We start from the raw sequence: 26,456 nt of genomic DNA on the forward strand, positions 1-26,456 counted from the left end.
CATTTTGACGCTACTGCAGCAAAGCACAGGGAGGCCCATTGATTAAAATGGGTGCTCTGAGCAGGCGTTAAAAATAACATAAAAAATGGTGTAGTGAAATGTTGTAAATTTCACTGCACCATTTTTTCAGAGTTCCCTTGGTGGGAACGCCCCTCTTGCATACATTATGTCTGGCGCAGGCATAATGTGGTACAATGGTTTACAAAGTGGCACAATGGAAGCATTGTGTCACCTTGTAAATGTGGCGCAGAAGAAAGGCCTCCTCACCACCACCTTAGTGTAAAAAAACTGATGCTAGGGCGGCGCAAGGTGGCACTAGGGGCTTGTAAATATGCCCCATGAGGCATAATTACAAAAAAGTGGTGCATCATAGATAATGCGCCACTTTTCTTGCACCCCCCTTACTAGAGCCTAACAAGACCATTGATGCACCGTATTTACTGCACCATATTTACTGCACCATGGCAGTTGTTAGCACAATAGTGTCAAAGTTTTGATGCTATTGTGGCGCTTTGCTCCACTAGCATCAAAAATGCTGAAGCTAGTGCAGCAAAGGACCGGGAGGCCCATTGAATATAATGGGTGTGTCATTTTAACGCCTGCTTTGAGCAGGCGTTAAAATTATAGGAAAAAATGGCGCAGTGAAATATTGTAAATTTCACTGCGCCATTTTTTCAGACATTCCTGCGACGGAACGCCCACCTTGCATACATAATGTCTGATACGCAAGAGGTCTTTGTAAAAATGGCACAGCAGAAAAGCTACCTTAGGACCACCTTAGCATCAATGTCCCTATGTTCTTTAACTACTTTGCAATCACCTGGTATTTTTACTCTCTTAAAAGACAACCAGGTAAGCTCCTAATAACTTATTAGCGCTGCCACTGTTATTATACAATTGACTTAGGAAATCTTCAATACAGACTTTAATCACTAATGCTTACATTGAACAATATAAAAATTACAAGGCAGAGTATGCGCAAAATTTGAGAAGATTATCATTAAACGACAGCAGATATATTGACAAAGTATTATGAAAAAATCATTGAGGGCAGGTTGCATAAAGAGTACTTTTTGACCCAAATATAGACTTAACTAATGAGAAACATGCTCTAAGGAGCAGAGGTAAAGGACTTCTTGTAAAGTATTAGTTCTCCTCCATTCCCTTGTGCAATAAAAGAGGCTGCTTATATACAACAAGCATCTAGAAATTCGTTCTTCATACAAGTGCAAATGAGCAGCAGGGGAAAAAGATGAAGCCTGGTCCCATCTAGAGAAGACTGGGTGACTGCACGGCTAAGTCCAAGGTTAGTATGGATTCACTAGGAATAGCCAGCATTTCAATTTCAAGCAGAAAGCTAAGGCTCTCACAAAATGTTTGCCTTGAATGTTGCTGGAATAAGGAGGTGCCTAAGACATCTCAAGGACTGTCTTATATAAACGATTGTGAAATAATAATTAGGTGATTTAAAACAGGTAAAGTTATCCATCCCAACTGATGACCATAGGAGATAGAGCAAGTTATCTGATCATTTTAATCAGTGTTCATTGTTCTGGTAGCTTGGACTCCGTACCTGCAGCTGATAATCAATTATGTTATGTTATGATACATTATAAGTCTATAAATGGTTCTTTCATGGTTAAAAGTGTAATTGCACTTATTAAAAAAGCAGAGAATACCTTGCTTTCCAAACTACGAATAACGGCCCCAATTTACTATTGATTAAAGTGGGTAGTTGCACAATTCTAAGCGGTGCTTTATGCGTCAAAAGAAAAGGGGTTTCTGGGATGGGGTATATAGATGTCTCAAGGACTATAGATCATTAATCAATCATAACGTAGACGCAGATGTTAATTGTGAGGAAATAACACTTTTTGGTTACCAAATATGACCTTCTAAACACATAGCAGATGTCAAAAAGATGAATGCACAATGTTAGGTTATAATTCAAGCATGCATATAGTGACAGCAGTGAAATAAACCCCTTTGCCTAACTGTTGAGATGCTAATCTAGACAAGTAGGCGAGTCAGTATAGAAGTTAAACCTTTCCATGGACAAAGTTATGCTATATGAGACCTCCCCGGAGATGCATTTAGTAAAATCCCTGTTCCTGATTTAGCGTGGTATAATCCTTGTGGCCAACTGCGGTTCATTAGCTACTTAAAACATCTTCAGTTCTTGTGCACTCTCATCGGTGCCATTGATGCATTTTGACCTCAACCCAAATCCACTTATAGGTCGGTATGGATGTACGATTCATAGCTTTAAGAACAGCAAATCTATACTTAACTATGTGCAGTTACTTTCTCAATAATTTGGTCCTTGATATTTTGACCACAATCGTCTGCTAGCATGATATTATGGAATCATTACTAAGGTGTAATACTCAGTAGTGGCTGGTGAAGTTTATGAGTGGAGGGGCTGGGCTGGGGGATAGGGTCGAGGCGGGCAGTTGAGGGTTCACGTTAGAAGGCACAACATTTTTTGGGAGCTGTCACTGTAGTTGATGGCACGCAGTTATTAAACATGAAATGATGACTGATTCAGCTCTCTTGTCATTTAAAACGCGGACGTGCAAGCTGCACATATGCTTCACCAATGTCCTCATTAATTTGTTCCCGTAGCACTTAACCAAATAGTGCCCAGAAGCTGCACCAAGCTGACACACCCTTGGGGTAACACACCACTCTCACTTGTTTTGACTAAGCACCATTCTGCACCTCGGCCCCTTGCAATACCCCTCGCCTGCATGCACATACAAACCTCAGGGCCCATCTCAGACTTTCAGTGCCAACTTGTCACTGAAGGTTTGCGATTGGGCCCTGATAGTCTCTGGGTGTTATCAATTTGAAATGCTTTTTGGGCCCTTCTCTCTGATTCGCATACACTTCTTGCTACAACAAAACTGCAGGAAAATACACAATGCCGTGCCTGGCAGACTAAGTAGGTTTGTCTTAATGCTACTGGCTTAGCTAGAGGATAGCTGAGGGTGTTAACGAGACCAGGCCCTTTGTCATAGCACCTAGTTGTCAGGTTCGATTTCTGCTCTGCTACACCTTTTTTGTGGGGGTGAAGCATTGGAGATTATTTAAGACAGTGTCCCCCAGAACACTGGAGCATGTGATGTCTTTTGGCTGCAGTAGCGATGTAGGCTCCAGACTCGAACAGACCATTTTTTAAAAGAAACTTAGGCCCATATTTATACTTTTTTAGTGCCTCATTTGCGCCGCTTTTTTACGCATAAGCTACGTAAACTTACAAAATACAATTGTATTTTGTAAGTTTGTGCTGCTTTTGCATAAAAAAATGACGCAAATGCGGTGCTAAAAAAGTATAAATATGGGCCTCAGTGTTTTTTTTTAAATAGCAGTCTTCTGGAAAACATTGCCGATGAGGTCCCTTCCACAAAATAAAGGTGGTAATTATGTGCCAGGACCATATCACTAATAACCGCACATACCTTGCTAAAAGACATTTGTTTCAAAAGATTACCTTTTGGTTTTCGTTTTTTTGCAGTTTTATATAGCGCAAGTTATTTCAGCGCTTTACATGAGTACCAGTTACATTACACAATTCATTCTTTTTTGGTTTTAAGCACAGATGAAATGATTAGGTTAGACCTGCTTCTTACTTAGATCAGGCCCAGTGCAGCTGCTGAGATTTTTACTTACCTCATACGGTTAGGATTTGGTGCACAGTCTGGACTGGAGGGAAGCTCCTCAATGTCCTCAATGTAAGCTTCAATGTAAAAGTTTAACCAGATGAATGTACCACCTTCTCTGTACGACACGAGTGTGCTGGCTGGTAATTAATCATTGGAGCTTAATGGAATCCTATAGTCAATGTAGCGTGGGAAGTATACACCTAAAGTCTGCGCAGTGTATCTTCCTGCCTGCAGCCTCGGCCCCATCCCTTTCCAACTCGTCACAGGGTGGGACCCTGTGAGGAGTTGAGAAAGAGTGGGGTGAGCATGCTCCCCACTCACTGACTGACATGTAGCCCTGGCACTACAGGGCTTCAGACTAATACGCTCAGGGCTAATTGTAAATCCATGTCGTCAGGGGTGGAGACTGACACTCAAAGCTATGTCTTTGCCGAGCTGATGACCTCACAGGCCTCAGGGATGTGAGAATGTCAGCCCCGCAAATATTCTAGCTTTTGGGGCTGCAGTTTTAGTGAATGCCAGCATCACTACAACAAAAAGCACAGTGAATGGCACTGTGGAGCATGCTGCAGCCTCGGCCCCTAGCAAGACAAATAAAGTGTGTAAATGTGTTTTTGAATCAGTTTTTACCCAAAGAATTACTTCCATTTGTTATATGCCATGTGGGGGGGTGAAAGTAAAGGGGGTGGAGCCCTGACGCCCTCGATAAGAAACCACTGCTGGTAATACCCACTCTTGGTTCTCTGAGGACAAACATTGTAGAACTATTTGAGCTAGATCACAAAATAAAGGTCAGTAGACCACAGCAAAAAAAGGCCCAAACTGTTCTATAAGGGCTTTGTTCACTGTGCCTGTAGAAAGTTTGGGCCTCCCTCTATAGGCCAGCTATGACCCTGGGAATCCCATCCCCAGTGGTCCACTCAATTACTCCTCCTTTCCCCAGGCCAAGTTTGGCCCAGGGGCCCATATCTCCTGGGGCCCAGCCAATTAAAGTAAGGTGGGGAGTGCAAGGCCTCCTCTCACCAGGTCAATTTTAGCCCTGGGGACCCCATCCCCTGGGGCCAAGCCAATTAGCTGAAGGGTAAGGGGCGCCACGGCCCCCATACCCAGGGCCCAGCAACTTCATGCTGTTCACCCCCTCCCCAATATAGTTATTGCATTTGTCCCCGTGACCTGGCCAAGGTTTAAAAAAGCGGGGGAGACTACACTTCTTTTTTTACAATTTATTCCTAGATTTGTAAATCCTCCATGATTATTGTTGCAAAAATTAAACCTACCACCAAGCTTAGGGGGTCAGTGTATTCCTACCCTACCCTGTTCTTTACTTTTTTGGGGGGCTCGGCTGAGCCTAAAATGGCTGCCAACACTTCCTGGTTGAAGAGCTGGAGGCCAATCAGATATCAGCATGAGATCTATTGGATCTGCAGGTTTAATACATCAAAACTACTGAACCAAAGCACAAAAAGAAATCTTTCTGGAACAAGATCTACTTTTCTGCAAAATTTGGTATAATTCCGTTCAGCGGTTTGGTTTGTAGTTGTGTTCAAAAGCCTCATGGGAAATTGCATGGAGTAAAAGAGTTTTGGAACACCCCCTTCTTTCTCAGTCCCCACTTGATGAGTCACACAAAACTTTCAAGATAGCAGCTGAGGTAATTAGCCAATGAGTTTTGAAAATTTTGTGAAGATTCATCAAACAGCACCAAATTTATTGGCAAAAAAAAAAAAAAATTGTCTATGGGAATTAGGTCCTAACTATAACTACCTATTGGCAACTGCCAGAAGGTAATATATACCTACTGGTGAACGCCATTAGCTATATATATATATATATATATATATATATATATATATATATATATATATATATGCATATAGATATAGATATATATTACCCTGTGGCGGTCGCCACTGGGTAGTTACAGTTAGGTCAGCTGTTCCATGGGAAAGGTGTTTTCTCAGTTGCTAATAATTTTACCCCCGTTTGACAAATCGTCACCAAACATTCCAAAAAGGGGCTACATTTTTATTCGTTTGGGCGTGGAAAGTTTTGGGGTGATCTATCTATTGCGGGCCAAGAAAAAAAGAGGGCGGTCTCAAAATGCACATTCCCCAAGCACTTCTTTAAGAAGTGCTACAGTAAATACTGCTGAACAGAATTACACCAAATGTTGCAGGAAGCCACATCTTGGTCCGTAGATTGTGCTTTTTGTGAGATGTTGCCAATTCATTCAGTAGTTTGTTAAAAATTAAGAGTCAAAAATATATGTAAACCTCGTTGGTTTGGTCCATGAGAGGCTCTCAAGAGTCTTGCGGGAGTGCCAATTTCAAAATGGAGCATTCACATTGACTCCAGGGAGTTTCGCTTTTTCTCTTGGGCCAATTCAGACTCCTGCGGGTGCACTCTGATTGGCTGCTAGCAAAATCAGAAAAATTTTGCTGCCAGCCATGGCAGGAGTCAGGCACTTAGTCCCCTGTCCTTAAGTGTTAAATAAAAACAATATAAGAGAGCAGGACCCAGATGCACCCCTCAGGGCCAAAACCCCCACACAAATGGCAAATTTTGAGGCAACCCAGCAGATGCTGCTTTCTTTCATTAAGAGTAGGGGCCATTAAAGGCTCTGGGGAGCCCACCCTCAGGCCGCATTCAAAAATGGGAGGGGGACCAGGTGACCACTCTCCCTGAGCCATTATATGCCTGGGGTATCCCACCTCTGGGGATGAAATCATCAAAAAAGAGGAGAGGAGCTATGCGACCCCACCTCCTCGAGCCATTATCTGCTCCAGGGAGCCCTTCCCTGAGACCACAATTAACAAAAAGAGGGAGGGAGGCACACAGCCCTCCCTCCCCAAACCATCACAGGCCCTGTTGACCCTGCTTTCAAAGGGAAGTGACCACAAATGGAGAGGGCCACGCTTGGGTCACAGCAGTTTCCCTGCCCACACTAATGTGGGCAGGAGAACTCATGTTTTCTCCCACTAGATGGGAGAAAACATGCCTTCCATGCCTGCACTTCTACAGTCAGGTAAAGCATGTCTGCTCCCAACCGGCAGGAGATTTAAACATGCTCTCATCGGCTGGGAGCAGACTTTGGTTCTGTTTCTCTGCTCACACTCTTACAGGTAGGAAAACAGAACGGATATTTCTCCCGCCCGAGGGAGCATGCAAAAATCAGTTGTTCCATCCGGGGTGGAGCAATGCTGGTCCCCATGGCATGTGGGGAGCCTTCTAGGGCCATGGGGCCCTGGGGCTCCCCCGCGGTCTTTAATGTGTGGTTAGTGGATGCCTCAGGTTAGCACTAGGGCACCCCACTCTGGCCCTAGGGCCCCTGGGGCCCAACAAGGCTCAGGGGGGTTCAAAATGCCCTCATCCCCTTTATTAAGAATTTGGGATGTAATTCGCCTCCCCTTTTAAATAACATATGGCCCTAAGGATGTGGTCCCCAGGGCCTATGAAGACTCTAGAATGGGGCCACCAGCCCCCTCCCCTTAAAATGTGTTGCTTGGTGGGTCTCCCTGATTGGCACTGGGGCACCTACCTATTAGTTTTGAGAGGTCTTGTAGGATGTGGTCTGTGGGCCACAATAGGCTCAGGTGTTGGGGCCACACAGCCCCCAGCCCTTCTAATGGAATTCGACCCCTGGCGATGGGCTCCCAGAGGCCTATTATGGCTGTGGAATGAGGCAGCACACCTCCTACCCCTTAATATACAGAATTTGGCCCCGGGTCCCAAAAACCAACCCTACTCCGCACACAGCAAAGATGATGTGTGGGGTTGGCAGCCTGAAGGGGTAAGGCTGCCTTCAGGTAGCCAACTATCTGCTACACATGGCCAGCACAGTGTGGGGTTGGCTGCCTTCAGGTAGGTTGGTCACAATGCCTGGCCATATTCCAGGTCCTGCAGCCACCTCACAGCATGAGCCAGGTGTTGGCTGGCTGTGGGGGGTTGGAAGCAGGGCCCGACCATGCGCCCCCCTCCTGAAGCCATTTCTCGTCCCGGGGACCCCATCCCCTGAGGCATCATTTATTTGTAGGTAGGTTCCCAGCTGTACTCATGAGCAGCCTCCAAGATGAAATTTGGGGGCTGTCGGGTGAGCCCCAGTTCCGAGCAGTCCCAGCTGGCTCCCCGCATACTCCTGGAGTTTACATTGATCCTGCATGGTGGAAGCAGCTGTTTATGCTTACTACCAGGCAAACCAAAGTCTGCTCCCACCAGTTGGGAGCATATTTAAATCTCCCACTGAGTGAGACCAGATATGCCCTCCCTAACAACGCTCCTGCAAGCAAGAAAGGCATGTTTGTTCCCTCCGGCTGAATTATTTAAGCATGCTTCCCTAAAGGTGGGAGCTGGATATGGTTTCATGCTCGCACTGATGTGGGTAGGGAAACTACTGTGTCTCAGGAGGTGGGATTTCCAGGTCACAGTCTGTGAACTGCATCCCCTTAAATTTACTTCAGTCACAGTGGATTGGATACCTGGGGCCCAAAAGGGCTCTGGAATGGGGTTCCACTTACATCATATTTTTGCTTTTGAAACATGTATATATTATATACACTACATACAATTAAAAATAAATTAATATTGTACAGAAGGATACTAGGTGATAAGTATAGCAGCAGTACGGTATGTAAAATAAACCTTTATGAGAAACGAGCTAAAGTATCCCACACCACTTAGTTTTCAACTACAGGTTTATTATTTCAATAATGCAACAGAATTAAGAACTGAGTTGGTAATCAAGTTTCATTCCTTGAAGTACCTTGTTGGACTCCCTGTCTATTTGCAACTTGATGCTCTAGTGTCTGACATCCCAAAATCTTGTCCACCCAATTTGTGAAGCTATGTGGGGCTTCTGCTTTTCAGTCATGACAAAGAGTTATTAAATCCCTACAAAGTGAGCTAGATCCGAACATGAGTGTTCTGGTATTCGGTGTCAGTCTGTTATCAACTTCAGGGTCAACCACTTGAACATATTCTTCCAAATTTTCAGACAACAAACAAACATTTGTAGTCTGTCTGCCCACATAAAGGTACATCTGTAACATTTCAGTCCTGACTCTTATTAGCTACTTTCTCTGGAATTCAGTAGCAACTGCACCTGGATTTTCACTGCTGGAGTTTGATGCTGGAGGCTAAAGATAGTTGACTGTGGACCTGCTCATCACTTCTGGGGATAAGTATGTAGAGGTACACCATGATGCCTGTCCCACTTATTGCAGAGAAAAATCACCCTGCTTATTTAACTAAAAGGGGTAAAGTTTTATGACTGATGGGGATTTAAACATGATACAAAAAAGTGAAGTTTCATCTCCGAGCAGGTCAAAGAGGAAGAAAGGTCTCATATGTAGATACATGAAAAATCCAACACAAGAAGTGCCAACTCAAGTGACAATTGGAACATATTGTCAGGATGTAAGGACCTGTACCAGATGGCAAACTTCCTGTGCAAAGTAGGATTCTTCAGAAATATCAACATAGACTAGATAAAAGGACAAAAGGCTTTTAAACCAAACTTTCTTAAAGATTCTGGGAACACTGGATTTAGTTAAGAAAAGTCATTGTGCGGCAGAAGATAACATATCAAAATATCTAATTCTATTTGAAAATAGCTGGTTTAGTCACAGGGGTGTAGTTATCAATGGTACAGTGACATTGGGGCCCAGGGATAGTGGTGGCCCACTAAACCCTCCTAAATAGTCTTTCAATGTATAGTTGAAAGTTAGAGTTGGCCCATTCCGCTTCATTCCTTTAGAGTCCATAGTTTAATTGATATGCGACTTTTCAGAAACTTCGGCCCAGATGTACAAAGATTTTATGGCTGGATTACCCCACAAATATCTTTAGTTCTCCTCATTATTTCCTCTTTGCATGTGTGCTGCATTTTGCAGCCATATACACAGAGGAATAGTTCAAAGGTACGTCCTCCCGCACAAAAACTATCTTGTTCTCAATGCTGACACCTTTGCGACACAACACAATCATGCCTGCTTTGGGATAGGCAGCCAAACGGGTGCAAGAGCTAGAAGAGGGCAGAATTGCACCATATCTTTGTAAACATGATAGTGCTCTGTTCTCTCCCTTTCGAGCAATGCAGCAACTTCCGCTGTTGCGCTGTGTTGCATGAAATCTTGGTAGATATTCTCATTTTTCCATTGTCACTCTAAAGCTGAACCACTTTATAGGATGCTATTAAAACTGTCTCCTCAAGTTTTTACTTAATCTCACCGCACTCTGATTTCTCTGAACATTTTACAATTATGAGAGTTAAAATTTCATTTGTAGAAAATAAGGACACTTCCTGTAACTGTCACTTATTTGAGGGATTGCCTGCCACTTACAGTAGGAACAGAGCAGTGGTTGGTGTCGTGTTCAGCATACAACATTTCGTCTTTAATGAAGACTGATATCGCTCGGAGAATGAAGGAAACAAATAGATTCATGTGAATGAAATTCCTGGTGCAGTGCAATTTCCTGGATAGGATAGAGAAAAACAAGAAAGGCCTATTTGTAATTTCTTTCTAAAGGCAATGCAGTCACATAAAAGTACTGGATGCACACATTTGCTTAGATTTTATGTAGTCATGTAGAACAAATTACAATTGTTTTTCTCACTTCATGCAGCACTCTATTCACTATACAGGTGTGTTAACAATGTTATTTTATTGACTTCAAACGGTATGCAGAGAAACAAGAAGGGTAGCTGTGCCAACACAACAGGTCCGAACCATAAAGCTGTTTTTAGCTGTGCATCTACCTATGTTTACAATTGATTACGGCTTCTTTTACATGGCTATCAGTTACCTACAAAGGGATACTCTACAAGCGTAAAAACATTCATCACTGTGTTACATGCCACAAATGCATACAATCGCGAGATGCTAGATCCGTGCAAGGGGAGGTGTGCCCTTAGATCAAGGCTTGATTTTTCTGGATAGTCTGTCAACATCCATAAACTTATGAAACTGTGGGCATTTACAAATTCCTCTATCTCCGTTTCCCGTCCTGTAAATGTACTTGTTGTTGCAAAGGAGCAAAGTGTCTCCCACACTGGCAGTGACAGAAAGGGTAATGCAATTTCCTTTGTAATGGGACATGTGTGAATGATAACATTGCTCTGCACTCTGCTACATGAAATATGCTTCTTTGGTGTGGTGGGTTAAGAGTTTTGGGCAGGGATGACTTGATAGTGTTAGTCTGACTCTTGTTAACAGGATTTAGTGAGCAGAGTCACCTTTGATTACAGTTCAAGAGTGCCTTTTATATTCATAAATACAATACAATAATGTACAGGATGGGGTTTTTATCCCATATATATTTTTCTTTCTCCTTTTGTGCCGCTTTACTCCCTCTTGTTCTGTCTCAAAGTATGATCAACAAAAATAAGTTACAATTCCAAAATATGAGGGCCGGCACTCACCACGAGCACCAAATAAGCAATGTATTTAAGGGATGTGAATTCTGGAACGTCTGGAAACCTAATTTAGGGAAATACAATCCATATTTATCTGGAAAGTTCAGAATATTTTTGAAAGTATGGGCTCATGTATAACCTCACCTGACTTACAATAGAATCTAGATGTATACCAAACTTATTTAAATTTCTATTCGAATGTAAACCCATAGTAAGTTACAAACAACAAGTTGATCATTGCTTATTCCTTTCTTGCCTTTTCCTAACTCATAGTGGCAAAATGAAACTTGAGGAGGACCCCTGCAAAGTACATGGAGGAGCCTCCTATGGACTTATTCAGGAGGTCTCAGGATCTGATACTGTGCTGAATGGGGCCCCTGAGACTCGTCACCCCTCCGCACCATGGGGGCCTTCGTTGCACCTGTGCTATCTTGACCATAAGTTAAAAAAATAGGCACATATTTGCAAGGAACAGGTGCATTGGCTCCAATGTGTCAGTTTTTTTTCATCGCCCTGCGCCCACTAACAGCACCATGGTAGCGCTGTATTTACAATACACTGCACCATGGAACAAGTTAGCACAATAGCTCAAAAAATGTTGATGCTATTGGGGCGCTTTTCTGGACTAGCGCCAAACATTGTGATGCTAGTCCTGCAAAGCTTGGGGAGGCCAATAGGAAATAGCATAGCGTCACTAATGCCTGCCCTGGGCAGGCGTTAAACATTACGCTAGAATGGGGAAGTGAAATCTAGTAAATTTCACTGCATTATTTTTTTAGGCCTCCCTGCAGGGGAACGTCCCTCTTACACCCACTATGCCTGGTGCAGGTATAATGCGGCGCAAGGGTTTACAAAGTGGCGCAATGCTAGCATTGCACCGCTTTGTAAATATGGTGCAGAGTGAGGCCTGTTTAGCGCCGCTGTAGCTTTAAAAAAAAGATGCTACAGCAACGCTCTGGGACTTGTAAACATGCCCCACAGTGTTTCTGGTTCAAGGGTGTTTCAAATGACGTAACTTTTTTCTCATCAATTTTTGTGACATTCAACGAAAAATTCACAGAATTGCTCTTTTGCAGTGATTCAGTTTTGTCGGTATCTCATACCACTTTTTTTACTCAAGCTCTTGTAACAAATCTCATGATATATTGACAGGAGTCTCGTTCGCGGAGAAAATGTACCTTGGTGAAATATGTTCTGTGTGAATAAGTCTCCCTCTATTATTTTTCGAATATGTTTTAGATGAGGTATCTAGTTGGGTAAAAAGAAGTTATGCTGTATCACATAATGTGAAATTTCAAGAAAATTCAAGTATTTCACTTCACGCAAATATTCTGGAATTTTGCAAATTTCACCAAAACGTTGCCCAATTCGTTTTCATCCGTTTCTGATTTAATGTTGCTTGACATTTCTAGTTACCAAAATATCTCTATTGCTTATTTCAGTAACCTCCTTTGACATACAGACAACAACACATAGAGACACAGCAAGGAAAGTGAATATATAATTTAGAACCGTTGTTCAGTTTACGCACCTGAAACGACAAAGGATGACCATGGCTGTTGTGAGGGCAACTAGTGAAGTGCTGTATCCGACTGTATAAAGGGCCTTCACAGCCAGATAATAGTAATCCTGCGGAGATAAGGAACATGGTCATGACAAAGATCACTGTCAATGATGATTATCAATAGTTCGATCAATTGTTTAAGTTGTAGCATTTGCATGCGGATAGCTTAAGGCAGTGTTGTCCAACCTTTTTATCGCCGCGGACTGGTAAATGTTTGATAATTTTTCCGCGGCCCGCTTGTCCCATTGTGTGACAAGCGTGCCACGGAAAAATTATCAAACATTTACCGCCCGCCACAGTGGGGCGGCCCGGTGCCGATTGATCCACGGACCGGCACCGGTCCGCGGCCCGGGGGTTGGGGAACACCGGCTTAAGGTTAAAGTGGAGGATTCGTGAAAAATGCCATCATGACATGGCAATAAAAATGCTTCAATTCTATCTGCAAATGTCTGTCTTGACTAGACTACCTATTCGCCTGTGTCTCTGACCACCTGCCTACCTTCCTGTCCGTCTGTCCGTCCGTCCATCTATCCAACCACCCATCCATCCATCCATCTATCTAGTTTTCCATCTGAATAGGTTCCTGTCAATCTTTGTTCTATTACTGATTTATTTTCTACCTGTCTTTCTGCCTCTCCAAACATCTCTCTCCTTCTGAGTATCTGTATTCCTTCCTTTGTATCTGTGTCTTTTGTTCTTTAATAATATTAAACTCGGTATTTACAAGGTTGAACGCTATAGTTATATTCACTGGTAAAACGAAGCATAGAAACATATACTGTACATAGAGAAAGCCATGAATGCACTGTACAAGCGACTTACAAAGCAAATATAATGTGTTCAGTAAATCATACCCGTTCGTAGACTGAGGGAACTAATTTGCATTCTCTTAAAAGGAGTGTTTACATATATCACTTGAGTAAAACCTTTCCCACAATGAAAGAGAAAAATGTGCAAAACCCAGAGAATAGCGATTGTCGAATTAAACTTTAACTAGAGACCTTTTCAACTCTCTAATTAAGGTCACTCTCGTTATATTTGTTTTTTTTCCCCTAGATGGTTTAGAGAGCTTGCACCCTTCCAGAACCACTGTGTGGTCATTGGGCCTTCTTGTAAGTGGATGTTTCCCTAGTGTGGAGTCCTCGGGGCCTTGTGTCTTGGAACATTAGCTCCCGTCCCTCCCTCGCCTTCCTTTCCCACCAATGAGGCTCCCTGCCTCCCCTTAGACCCCTCCCTTCAAACCCCCTCCCCACCCCCACCACCTCCTGTTCTTTTTGTCTAGCCCCGCTAGACTTACCTTTTCATTCTCCTTCACGGCAGGGTCTGGGGGGGCATCGTCTTGACTCTCGGCGAGCACGGTGCACCTCGCGGTGAGTTTCCCGGCGGTCGCTTCTTCCTGTGGCTGGCGGCGCTGCCTTAGAAACGCGTCCTTGGAGTCGGCTGATGGAGTCGGTCGGCTCTGTGGTGGCTGGGGCTGTGCTTTCGGTTCTTTGGCTTGCATTTGCTAGGCTGATGTGCCGGTTGGGAAACTTTGCGTCTTGGCAGTAGGACGGGCGTTTCTGCCCGCGTTTTTTATTATCTTAGGGTTAATTAATGCTCTTTTCTCATTTGCTGCTGTTGGATGGGGGGGCTTTATCCTTTATTTTAATGGATGCTGTTGGCCTCTTTGGTACATTTCTTGTTGAGATAATGTCGAGGCAGGTTCCTTCCAAGCGGCGCAGGATTGTCTCTTCTTCTTCTTCTTTGGGGGAGGATTTTGCGGTTCCCCTTCCCACTCCTGGTGGACACCAGGTTGCGCTAGGGGTTCCTGCGGGGAAACATCCTTTTCAACGAAGTCTTTTTAATGAAGTCGTGGTTAACGAAAGCGCAACAACGCTTTTTTTAACCACGACTCTGTTATTTTGTGCCTTAACTACGTATGTTCTGAACTACGAACATGCGTGGTTAAGGTACAAAGAAGGGAGTTGGCGAAGGAGGAGGACGCAGGTGACAAGGGGTCGACTAAGGTAAGTGGGGGGTTTTGGGTTTTGGGGAGGAGGTGGGGGTGAGGGGGTTTTAGGTTTTGGGGTGGGGTTGGGGGTGTGGGGCATTTTTGGTTTTGGGGAGGGGGTGGTGGGTCAGGGGGTTTTAGGTTTTGGGGTGGGGTTGGGGTTGGGGGGGTGGGGCGTTTTTGGTTTTGGGGAGGGGGTCAGGGGGTTTTAGGTTTTGGGGCAGGGTTGGGGCGTTTTTGGTTTTGGGGAGGGGGTGGGGGGTCAGGGGGTTTTAGGTTTTGGGGCAGGGTTGGGGGGTGGGGCATTTTTGGTTTTGGGGAGGGGCTGGGGGGTCAGGGGGTTTTAGGTTTTGGGATGGGGTTGGGGGTTGGGGCGTTTTTGGTTTCGAGGAGGGGGTGGGGGGTCAGGGGGTTTTAGGTTTTGGGGCGGGGTTGGGGGGGTGGGGCGTTTTTGGTTTTGGGGTGGGGGTCAGGGGTTTTAGGTTTTGGGGTGGGGTTGGGGTGGTGGGGCGTTTTTGGTTTTGGGGAGGGGGTGGGGGGTCAGGGGGTTATAGGTTTTGGGGTGGGGTTGGGGGTGGGGCGTTTTTGGAGAGGGGGTGGGGGGTCAGGGGGTTTTATGTTTTGGGGTGGGGTTGGGGGGGTGGGGCGTTTTTGGTTTTGGGGAGGGGGTGGGGTGTCAGGGGGTTTTAGGTTTTGGGGTGGGGTTGGGGGGGTGGGGCGTTTTTGGTTTTGGGGTGGGGGAAGGGGGTCATGGGGTTTTAGGTTTTGGGGTGGGGTTGGGGCGTTTTTGGTTTTGGGGAGGGGGTGAGGGTCAGGGGGTTTTAGGTTTTGGGGTGGGGGTGGGGGGTGGAGCGTTTTTGGTTTTGGGTTGGGGGGTCAGGGGTTTTAGGTTTTGGGGTGGGGTTGGGGGTGGGGCGTTTTTGGTTTTGGGGAGGGGGTGGGGGGTCAGGGGGTTTTAGGTTTTGGGGTGGGGTTGGGGGGGTGGGGCGTTTTTGGTTTTGGGGAGGGGGTCGGGGGTCAGGGGGTTTTAGGTTTTGGGGCGGGGTTGGGGGGGTGGGGCATTTTTGGTTTTGGGGTGGGGGAAGGGGGGTCTGGGGGTTTTAGGTTTTGGGGTGGGGTTGGGGCGTTTTTGGTTTTGGGGAGGGGGTGGGGGGTCAGGGGGTTTTAGGTTTTGGGGTGGGGTTGGGGGGTGGGGCGTTTTTGGTTTTGGGGTGGGGGGTCAGGGGGTTTTAGGGTTTGGGGTGGGGTTGGGGGGGTGGGACGTTTTTGGTTTTGGGGAGGGGGTGGCTGGTCAGGGGGTTTTAGGTTTTGGGGCGGGGTTGGGGTGGTGGGGCGTTTTTGGTTTTGGGGAGGGGGTCGGGGGTTTTAGGTTTTGGGGCGGGGTTGGGGGGGTGGGGCGTTTTTGGTTTTGGGGTGGGGGAGGGGGGCCAGGGGGTTTTAGGTTTTGGGATGGGGTTGGGGTGTTTTTGGTTTTGGGGAGGGGGTGGGGGTCAGGGGGTTTCAGGTTTTGGGGTGGGGTTGGGGGGTGGGGCGTTTTTGGTTTTGGGGAGGGGGTTGGGGGGTCAGGGGGTTTTAGGTTTTGGGGTGGGGTTGGGGGGGTGGGGCGTTTTTGGTTTTGGGGAGGGGGGTGGGGGGTCAGGGGTTTTTAGGTTTTGGGGTGGGGTTGGGGGGTGGGGAGTTTTTGGTTTTGGGGAGGGTATGGGGGGTCAGGGGGTTTTAGGTTTTGGGGTGGGGTTGGGGGGGTGGGGCGTTTTTGGTTTTGGGGAGGGGGTGGAGGGTCAGGGGGTTTAAGGTTTTGGGGTGGGGTTGGGGGGGTGGGGCGTTTTTGGTTTTGGGGAGGGGGTGGGGGGTCAGGGGGTTTTAGGTTTTGGGGTGGGGTTGGGGGGGTGGGGCGTTTTTTGTTTTGGGGAGGGGGTGGGGGGTCAGGGGGTTTTAGGTTTTGGGGTGGGGTTGGGGGGGTGGGGCGTTTTTGGTTTTGGGGAGGGGGTCGGGGGTTTTAGGTTTTGGGGCGGGGTTGGGGGGGTGGGGCGTTTTTGGTTTTGGGGTGGGGGAGGGGGGTCAGGGGGTTTAGGTTTTGGGATGGGGTTGGGGCGTTTTTGGTTTTGGGGAGGGGGTGGGGGTCAGGGGGTTTTAGGTTTTGGGGTGGGGTTGGGGGGTGGGGCGTTTTTGGTTTTGGGGAGGGAGTTGGGGGGTTGGGGGGTCAGGGGGTTTTAGGTTTTGGGGTGGGGTTGGGGGGGTGGGGCGTTTTTGGTTTTGGGGAGGGGGTGGGAGGTCAGGGGTTTTTAGGTTTTGGGGTGGGGTTGGGGGGTGGGGTGTTTTTGGTTTTGGGGAGGGTATGGGGGGTCAGGGGGTTTTAGGTTTTGGGGTGGGGTTGGGGGGGTGGGGCGTTTTTGGTTTTGGGGAGGGGGTGGGGGGTCAGGGGGTTTTAGGTTTTGGGGTGGGGTTGGGGGGGTGGGGCGTTTTTGGTTTTGGGGAGGGGGTGGGGGGTCAGGGGGTTTTAGGTTTTGGGGCGGGTTTGGGGGTGGGGCGTTTTTGGTTTTGGGGAGGGGGTGGGGGGTCAGGAGGTTTTAGGTTTTGGGGTGGGGTTGGGGGGGTTGGGCGTTTTTGGGTTTGGGGTGGGGGGTCAGGGGGTTTTAGGTTTTGGGGTGGGGTTGGGGGGTAATGCTTTTATCAGGAATGCCTTTACAACGAAAATCGTTGTTAAGGCATTCGTGGTAAAATCATTAGTAGTAGCAACGAGGTCGGTGTTCCGACCTCGTTGTTAAGGCACTAGTTGTTTAGGAAATCGGTGTTCCGTTGTACAACCGTTCCTGCGCCTCTCATGTCCAGAGAGGAGGTTCAGGACATGATTGAGGTGGCTGTGTCTCGTGCTCTTCAGGCTGGAGCGCCTAGACCTGGACGTACTCCGGCATCCCGTCCTTCGGGGGCTGCGGAGGGGTCTTCTTCATCGGATGATGACGCTCCTTCTACTTCTTCTGGTGGGAAGTATGTCTCCAGGGAGGAGATGTGGGAGGTTCTGACGCATGTTCGGGAAAATTTATGGTTTCCTGTTTTTCAACCTTCGGGGGCTGGTTCCCACTTGTTCCCTCAATATCAAACACCTTTGCGGTTTGCCATGCCTTTCCAGGGCCCTGTTAAGGATATGGTGTTCTGGGAAGGGAAGGATGTGGACAAGTCTCAGGTTCCGCGCTTCCTTCAGAAACTGTACTTACTGGAGGGGGAGGATGTGTTGCCTCCTTCCGTTAAGCTTGATTCCATTTTGGCAACTTTGATTGGCAAGACGGCAGTCAATCCGGAGGACTGTGTTCCTGCTGATGCCACTGACAGGAAGGTGGATTCGGGGCTGAAGAGGGCATTGGCGTCGGAGAATTTGGCCCTCAGAGCTGGAATTTTTTCTGCTTATTCTGCCCAATCCTTGGTGCAGGATTTTGACAAGCTGGTGGTATCTGTTCAGGAGGGTTCGGAATGTTCGGAGCTGCTGGCGGTTATGGAACAACAGGCCAGGTTGCTGGCGGACATGTCATCTGATGTTGTCTGTACTTTGGCTCTGGCTTCAGGAGCTTTGATTGGGGCTCGTAGGTCCCTCTGTTTAAGGATGTGAAAGGCGGATCCTGGAGAGAAGTCTGCTCTCCTGAGGCTGCCTTTTGAAGGACGCAATTTATTTGGGGATCAGTTGCCTTCCATGCTTTTGAAAGCTTTTAAGGAGAGGAAGCACACCTTTCCTTACAAAGGTGGTTCTTCTTCTGGCAAGGGTTGGCGGAAGCATTCCCGTTCTTCTCCCAAATTTGATTCCAAGTCTTTTTCTTCCAGGAAGCGTCGTTTTCAGCCCCGTTTTTCTCCTAAAACGTCTGCCCCTTTGGGGCGGGGAGGCCTCAAGAAGGGTTCCTGACAATCACTGTGGGCCTGGCAGCGGGCCGTTTGGGGGGCGGCCGAGGCACTTTCTTCATGTTTGGCAGGAGGATCTCAACGATCGCTGGGTGATGGACATTGTGAACAATGGCTACGCCATAGACTTTGATGTGGTGCCTCCAGATACAGGAGTCCGTCCTACTCTGCTGCCTGCGAACGGTGCCCAGAGGCGGGCATTGTTGGAGGGGGTCCGGGACTTGCTCCTCAAGAGGGCCATATCCCATGTTCCTGTGGGAGAGAGAGGTCTGGGCACCTATTCCATCTTGTTCCTGGTTCCAAAGGTGTCAGGGGGCTTTCGTCCTGTCCTCAATCTCAAGGGTGTGAATTTCTGAATCAAGTCTGTACATTTTCGTGTGCTTTCCATTCAGTCGATTTTTCCTCTGGTCGGTCCAGGTGATTTCCTGGGGTCTCTGGATCTGCAGGATGCTTACCTGCATGTTCCGGTGGCACTGTCTTCTCAGAGGTTCCTACACTTTGCTGTAGGCCAGGACCATTTTCAGTTTTGTGTTCTGCCGTTTGGCCTCAAATCCTCTCCATGGATTTTCACCAAGGTGCTGGCCCCTCTGGTAGCTCTTCTACATTCCGAGGGGGTGTTTGTCCATCCTTATTTGGACGATATTCTAATTCAAGCTCCCACTCAGGTTCTGTTAAGGAGTCATGTGGCCCGGGTTCTGTTGGTCCTGCAAAATCACGTTTTTTTGGTCAACTGGGGGAAGTCAGATTTGGTCCCTTCCCAGGATCTGGTTTTTCTCGGGGCCCGATTTCTGACTCTTCAAGGCTTGGTGACTATGTCAGAGAAGCGGTTGTTGTGCCTCCAGTCACAGGTGTTGTCGATCTTGTCGCAGACTGCTCCCAGAGCCCTACAGTGGTTGCGTCTGCAGGGTCATTTGGTGTCAGTGGTTTTTCTGGTGCCGTGGGCAAGGTTTCATCTTCTTTGCCTGATGAACTGGTTTCTCGTTCGTTGGTCTCCGGTGTCGAGTTCTCTTCGGACAAGGATTCCTGTGTCGGGGTTTGTTCGCATGGAGTTGGCTTGGTGGCTGGTGCCGGCTCATCTTCGTTTGGGGGTGTCTTTATCTCCTCCTTGCCCGGTGGTAGTGACGACTGATGCCAGCCTCTCCGATTGGGGGGCTTGGCTGGGATCGGCTCAGGTCCAGGGGTTTTGGTTGTCTCTGGAGGCCAGACGCTCCTCGAATTGGCGGGAGTTGAAGGCGGTGCTTCTTGCTATGGTTCATTTTCAGGAATCCCTGAAGGGATTGGATGTTCTTATCCGGACAGACAACTTGTTGACCAAGTCTTACGTGAACAGGCAGGGAGGGACTAGGTCGCGGTCGCTGTTCCGCATTGCGAGGGACATTTTTGTTTGGGCTCAGGAGTAGGTTCTGTCTCTGCAAGCCACCTACATTCAGGGGGTGGTCAATGTTCGGGTGGATCTTTTGAGCCGGGTCATTCCTTCGTCTCAGCTTTTCTCCCTCCGGTTGTCAAGGTTCCGTCGCCTGGTTCACCTGTGGGGTCTTCCGGTGTTGGATGTGTTTGCCTCCCAGAGAATGCGAAAGTGAGGCGCTTTTGCTCCTGGTTTCGTTGTCATCAGGCTTGGGCGGTGGACGGGATGCGTGTCCCTGGCCTCAGGATCTTCTGTACGCATTTCCGCCCTTCCAGTTGCTCCTTACGTTTCTGGTGAGGGTACGTCTTCCAAAGGCCAGGATTCTCTTGATCGCGCCCCATTGGCCACAGGCGAATTGGTTTCCGTTGCTTCGGTTGATGGCATCTGGTCACATGTGGACTCTCCCTCTCTGTCCCTCGCCTCTGGAGTTTCCTTGCCTCCCGATGGGGTCGTTGCGGCGGTTGCACTTGACGGCTTGGAAGTTGAACGGAGGGGATTGACGAGCTTAGGGGTTCCGGTCACTTTGAGTTCAACTTTGCTGGCTTCACGGCGTCATTCCACGTTGCTGTCTTATGGTCAGCAGTGGAAGGTTTTTTCTTCCTGGTGTTTGCGACATAGGTTGGATCCTAGGGCAGCTTCTCTGAGGTGATGCAGTTTCTGCAGGATGGGGCCCAGTTGGGTTTGTCTGTGGCTTCCGTACGTGTGCAGTGGGTTGCGATTCAGGCCTTTAGGGGCTCGTGATTTTCCAGGGCCTTCTTAAGTTGTTTCCTCATCCGGTGCGGGCCTTTCCTTCTTGGGATCTTTCTTTGGTGTTGGATACCTTGACTGTTCCTCCCTTTGAACCTCTGGATTCCTGTGACTTATATCATCTATCTTTGAAAACCTTTTTCTGGTGGCCATTACTTCAGCCTGTCGTTTGGGGGAGTTGGGGGAGTTGGCCTGCTCTTTTCCTTTTTGTAAGGTTTTTCCTGATCGGGTTGTGCTTGTTCCGGTTCCTTTGTTTGTTCCCAAAGTGAATTCGGCTTTCCATGCTCGGCAGGAGGTTATCCTGCCTGCTTTTTGTCCTGATCCTTCCTCGGCTGAGGAGGTTCGGTTGCATTCTTTGGATGTACGTAGGTCTTTGTTGGAATATCTACAGGTGATTGCTCCTTTCCGGAAAGGTGATTCCCTGTTTTTTAATTTCGGTCCGGCTCGGAAGGGGGAGAAGCAATCCACTGCTTCCTTGAGTCGTTGGGTTTGCTCTCTAATTTTGATGGCTTATTCTTTGCAAGGGGTTGTTCCGCCTCAGGGGATACAGGGCCGTTCTACCAGGGGTATGGCTGCTACGGTGGCTGAGCTGCAGGGCGCTTCTGTGGTGGAAATGTACAGGCCCTCTACTTGGGCCTCACCTTCTACTTTTGTTCGTCATTACAGGCTGGCGGATTTGAGGAGTTTGGAGTCGGTATTGTGTCACCGTGTCTTGTCCTCTATGATGTAATAGGAGGGTGGTTGTCCGGTATCCTTTTTGGTTGTGATTAAACTTGTTGCAACTCAGTGTCCATCTCCTGTTTTCTCTTGCTATGTCTCAATGGTGGGAAAGGAAGGCGAGGGAAGGACGGGAGGTAATGCGTCCATTATTTACGTTAATGGCATTACTCCTAGTCCTAATCCCTCACCTTCCTTTCCGTTCCCTCCCGCCCTCCCGGTACGGACCGCCTGAGTTGCTGTTTGGGCTTGTTTCTGTACCGGAGGTGGTGGGGTGGGGGGGCTTTTTTAAAGGGAAGGGAGGGGTCTAGGGGGCGGCAGAGAGCCTCACTGGTGGGAACGGAAGGCGAGGGAGTAGGACTAGGAGTAATGCCATTATCGTAAGTAATGGACGCATTACTCATCATTAGCGACTGCGCAGACAGTGAATCATGGCGTGTGCATAGCTGTGGGCTTCCAATAAAGCTTTAGTGTTCGCAGCTCGTTACAGACAGGTGTTTTGCCAAAATATTGCATTAAAAATATTGTGTGGAATAAATATTGTGACAAAAATATTGTGAAGAGAAAAATACCGTGGAACAGAATATCGAGGATAAATAAATAATTTTTTAGTATATAATATTGTTGCAAGAATATAGTTGCAGTTAACATCGTTTATGGTGATATTGATGTAAAAATATTGTTTTTAAATAATTTATTGTATATTAGTATATTATATTTAGAAGTTAATATTGTTAGTATAGTTATTATGTTTTTAAATATAGCTTGTAATTGTAAATGTGCCAATTGTTTTTTATCGAATTAGTAATTTATCATTTGGTAACAGGTTGTTAAGTGTCTATGGGTATAGGGTGTGGAAGTTCTTAGGTTAATTAATTTAAAATGTTCTTTAAATAGATCATTTTCATTTTATTACCTAGTATCCCACTTGGCATCTATGAGGAATGTCTCCATGTAAAATGGATGACAGGCAGTCGCAGAATTGCTTGTGCCACCGGTGGCCGGTTGAGGAGAAGGGATTGATTTAGTGGTCTCGCTTCTGAAATATCAATTTTGAGCTGCGAGCTGGTTGGATCAGTTATCTGGTCAGAAGCAGGTTCTTCAAGTTAAGACCACAACTCTTCTGAGTCACAGAATTAATATTCCAGTACAGTGCGTCAAATGTACAATGTCAGCAAGCGTGTCTAGTAGGCATGTTGACAAACAAATCTTCCTTGTTGCTTATAATTGGTCATTGAGTGTAGATGCACTTAAATCCTTTTGTAAAATCCTCATTAAAAGGGGGATACAGACTTTACCTAAAAGGTCAAATTAGACTTTGTGGAGCTGCGCAATGGTGAGGAAAAGGGAGGGAGGAGCAAAGAGAAAGATGATTTACAGGAGAGTGAAAGATGGTGAGGGGATGGGTGGTGAAAGAGGAATATAGATACAGGAGGAGTGGCGGAAAGGATGGCTTGAAGAAGATAAAGGCTGCTTTTAGATTGAAGGAAATGGGCAGAAAAGGGAAGGGCAGGTGAAAAAGAGATACAAAGAAGAGAGGGCAGGTATATCAGCCTGCAGAGTGAGGAGGATGGAAAGGGGGAGGGAGGAGGGCTGTTATGTTGATATTGGGGCATGCCATAATCAGAGGGGTGTTTAGCTACCGCTTATAATAGCGGGAAACCCTCTGCTACATTTGCATAGGTGGTTTCGTCCTGACGTCAGAGGACGAGGAAATAAAGAGGCTGGCAGGTTTCGCGCCTGCAGGCATTAAACGTACGCAAGTGTTGTGAGAGTCCTTTATTGATCGGCGTTCCCGTGTTCGAGGCCTTAGGTGCAGTTGCCATTGAAAGCAAAGATCATCCCAACAGAGGGCGATGGTGTGAGTGACTCAGTTGCGGGAATTAGGTATCATGCTGGTTACAAGTTTAAATTTCAGCTGAGCTGAACTATGCATTCCTTTGACACAGGTTGATGACAGGATCACTAGACAGAGTAGTAAGAAACAACTGAGCACGGGTGGGTGCGGCAGCAGGAACACCCAATGGTCGGCCAGGAGACGTTGTCATGAGTTTCGGATTCATGGGGCCTCAGATTTGGAAACCTGATATTTTTTTGTAATTTCCTAAAGTTATAATTATGCCCATAACTATTTCCATAATTATATCTAGAGTCTGAAAATCTGGAAGGGGTTTAGTGGTTATGGAGCGGATCTCGAAGGGAGAAAACAAAGAAAAATACATGGATAAAGCATGGAGAGGAGCTAAGAAAGATCAGTGCTAGAACAGAGGCACAAGAGAGGGAGGACACGGTTAGAAATGATAGAAAGCATAGTAGGGCTTGGGACCTAGGGACATCTTAAGGATTTTGGGGGGGGGCCAGCGCCAAGAGTATTTTGGAGGCCTCTGTTTGGAACAGCTTTGCATTTATGAACCAGTTTCAGCTCTTTCATGCCCTCTGTGGCCAGATCACTGATAGTGCACAGGTACAGTTGTTCAAGTTCTAAATTTGTTTACATCTAATATTCTGTGATAGTGGTGTGTGTTTTCAATACTGTAACACAGCACCAGATCACTATTACTGCAAAGAGTCTCTGTGACACCCCCCTTTTCTCATTTGTGAGGTCTTTTTTTATTCAAAGGAAACTTCTTTATGGTTGCTGCATGAAACAAACACAAAATTTCTCTGTGAAATGCCTATAATAGACTCTCACAAACCACTCAAATGAAAATAAAGGCAAACGGTATTTAAAACAATACGTTTAAGAATTATTGAAAGTCATCAGGTCAAGAGACTGCAGAACAGAAGTGGCTCGAATCGGGCCCCCCTAAAAGCTGAAATGCCTGGGCCCTGGGCCAGAGCTCACTTTGCCCACGCCCTAAAACGTCTCTGTTGGGACAGAAGGATGAATAAATGGGTAGATGGGATGGTTAGGTAGGTAGAGTGCAAAACAACATGAGTATCATTGACAGCCATTGTGGACATGGGCTGCGCCAACAGCAGAAGTGGGTGGTGAGCTCCTTGGGAAAATGTTTTTTTCACCAGCACTAATGTTAATCACTGATGTTAGATTGTTTTCTCTAACAGTCATATCAAGACTTAGACCAAGCTATTCAGCAACAGGGGTCACCAAAATTATCAGTATTTACTCCCAGCTTGTCTTTGGTACCCCTTTCACTACTTTTGATGCCCCGAGTTCCAACAGTAATACAGGCAGCACTGGGAACAGAAAGTAAACAAAGCTCTAAGGGGCAGATTTAGGAGTCCATTGAGTCATCTAACACCATATTAGCCTCATTTGTTTATGCTAATGTGGCGTTAGAAGGCCAAAAACATCGCACCAGTGGCGCAGTACATGCATTGTCACTTTGTAACCCTCATGCATGTGCCATGCATAATGTATGCAAAGGGGGGGTTCCCCCGTTAGGGGGCCCAAAAAAATGGCGCAACGAAATCTAAAAGATTTCTTTGAGTCATTTTTTTCAGCACTTTTAACACCTGCTCAGAGCAGGTGCTAAAAGGATGCACACCATTAATCATACTGGGCCTCAATGTGCTGTGAAGGATTAGTGTCAACATATTTGACGCTAGTTCCCTAACTACCTTATCTTAGATACAGCGCATACATGGTGATGTCAGGGGAGTGTTAAGGGGTGCAAGATAAGTGGCACTGCACTGGGTGCAGAGCCACTTTTCTTAAATCTGGCCCTAAGTGACCTATTTACATTCTGCATTTTCCTCCCTTGCAGATACCCTTGTCCCTCAAAAACAAATAGGAGGTTGTTGAGCAGATCTTTGTGAGACAAGAAATTAATTCTGCAATTTCATTGGGGGGGACAAAGGGTGAATTATGTCATTTCCGTTTTCGAGGAAGTTTGTTTAGTCAAGGTGGTAACTTCACAGTATAAGCACAGAGGATGTGTACCTAATTATGACAGCTGAAACTTGGGCAATATTTTTTTTCTGCTTTAATCCAACAGAACAGGACCTGGCTATTTATGAGCCCTTAGCACCACTGGAGCGTCACTTTTCGTGGCGCCCTGTGGGCACTTTGCCATGTATTGTATTTACAAGGTGGCGTTAAGCCACTTTTTGTGGCATAACACCACCTTGTAAATACAGCCCCTTCACATGCAGCACTTTGCGTGGAAGGGGTGTGCAATGGGTGTTGTTGTGGGCATGCCACAGCAACTCCCATTGCATTTTGATGCTGCCTCCGATTTCTGAGTTTTGTAAACCTGAGGTGGCGCCAAAAACTAACGCCACCCCATGGGTGGCGTTAGAGTGGCACAACGATGAGAAATGCTTTCATTTCTCCTCATTTTTTGCTCTTTCTATGTGTACTGCATTTTGCAGCACACATAGAAAGAGCAAATCACCATTTAAGATTGTTTTTGTACAGGAAGACCTTCCTGCACAAAAAACAATCTCCCCCTCAACACAACCATCCTTGCACTGCGGTGCAAGGGTGGCAGCGTTGGCACATGGCAGCAAATAAAGTGCTGGTGCAGGGGGAAACACAGGAGTGCACCGTATTCTAGTAAATACGGCACATTCCTGCTTTTTCAAAATGAAGATGCACAAGGCTGCCAAATTTGGCACAGTCCTGTGCACCGTCATTTTCTGTTCAATCTGGCCCAAAGTGTAAAAAGCCATTGGATGCACATGGAAGGACACAAGTTTATTCTTTGTCTGAATTCTTCTTTATTTATTCTTTTCTTCAAAGCCAACACTTGCTTCAACCATCCTCATCACCAGGACAATAAACAAAGGGCCTCATTTACAAGCCTTTGCGCCGCCGCTGCAACCTATTTTTTGATGCAGCTGCGGCGCTAGCAGTGCACTACACTGCTCTATATTTACAAACTGACGCATTGGGCTCAAAGCATCAGTTTGTAAAGTCCTGCATCACATTGTACCTGCACCAGGTATAATGTATGTAGGCTGGGAGTTACCATGAAAAAAGCCACATAGAACTGACGCAATGAAATTTGCAACTTTTCACAGCGACACTCTACGACTTCACTGCATTAACATTTTACTGCCTGCTTAGACCAGGTGTAAAATGAATGCAGGGCTTTTTTCAATGGAAC

The 26,456-nt window shown here is 46.7% G+C and overlaps 1 protein-coding gene across 4 annotated transcripts in view; it reads right to left on the reverse strand.

Annotated features, from left to right (window-relative positions):
* ADCYAP1R1 (ADCYAP receptor type I) overlaps window positions 1-26,456 on the reverse strand; it is an 813,459-nt gene that overhangs the window by 158,935 nt on the left and 628,068 nt on the right. For all 4 annotated transcript variants that reach the window (XM_069211038.1, XM_069211037.1, XM_069211036.1 and 1 more), the window contains exons 7-8: window positions 12,608-12,705; window positions 10,004-10,136 (exon numbers count right to left, since the gene is read on the reverse strand). In XM_069211038.1, coding sequence (XP_069067139.1) covers window positions 10,004-10,136; window positions 12,608-12,705 — 231 coding nt within the window. The remainder of the gene's footprint in view (window positions 1-10,003; window positions 10,137-12,607; window positions 12,706-26,456) is intronic.

This window comes from Pleurodeles waltl, chromosome 10 (assembly GCF_031143425.1).
Source record: "Pleurodeles waltl isolate 20211129_DDA chromosome 10, aPleWal1.hap1.20221129, whole genome shotgun sequence".
NCBI classification, from domain to species: Eukaryota; Metazoa; Chordata; class Amphibia; order Caudata; family Salamandridae; genus Pleurodeles; species Pleurodeles waltl.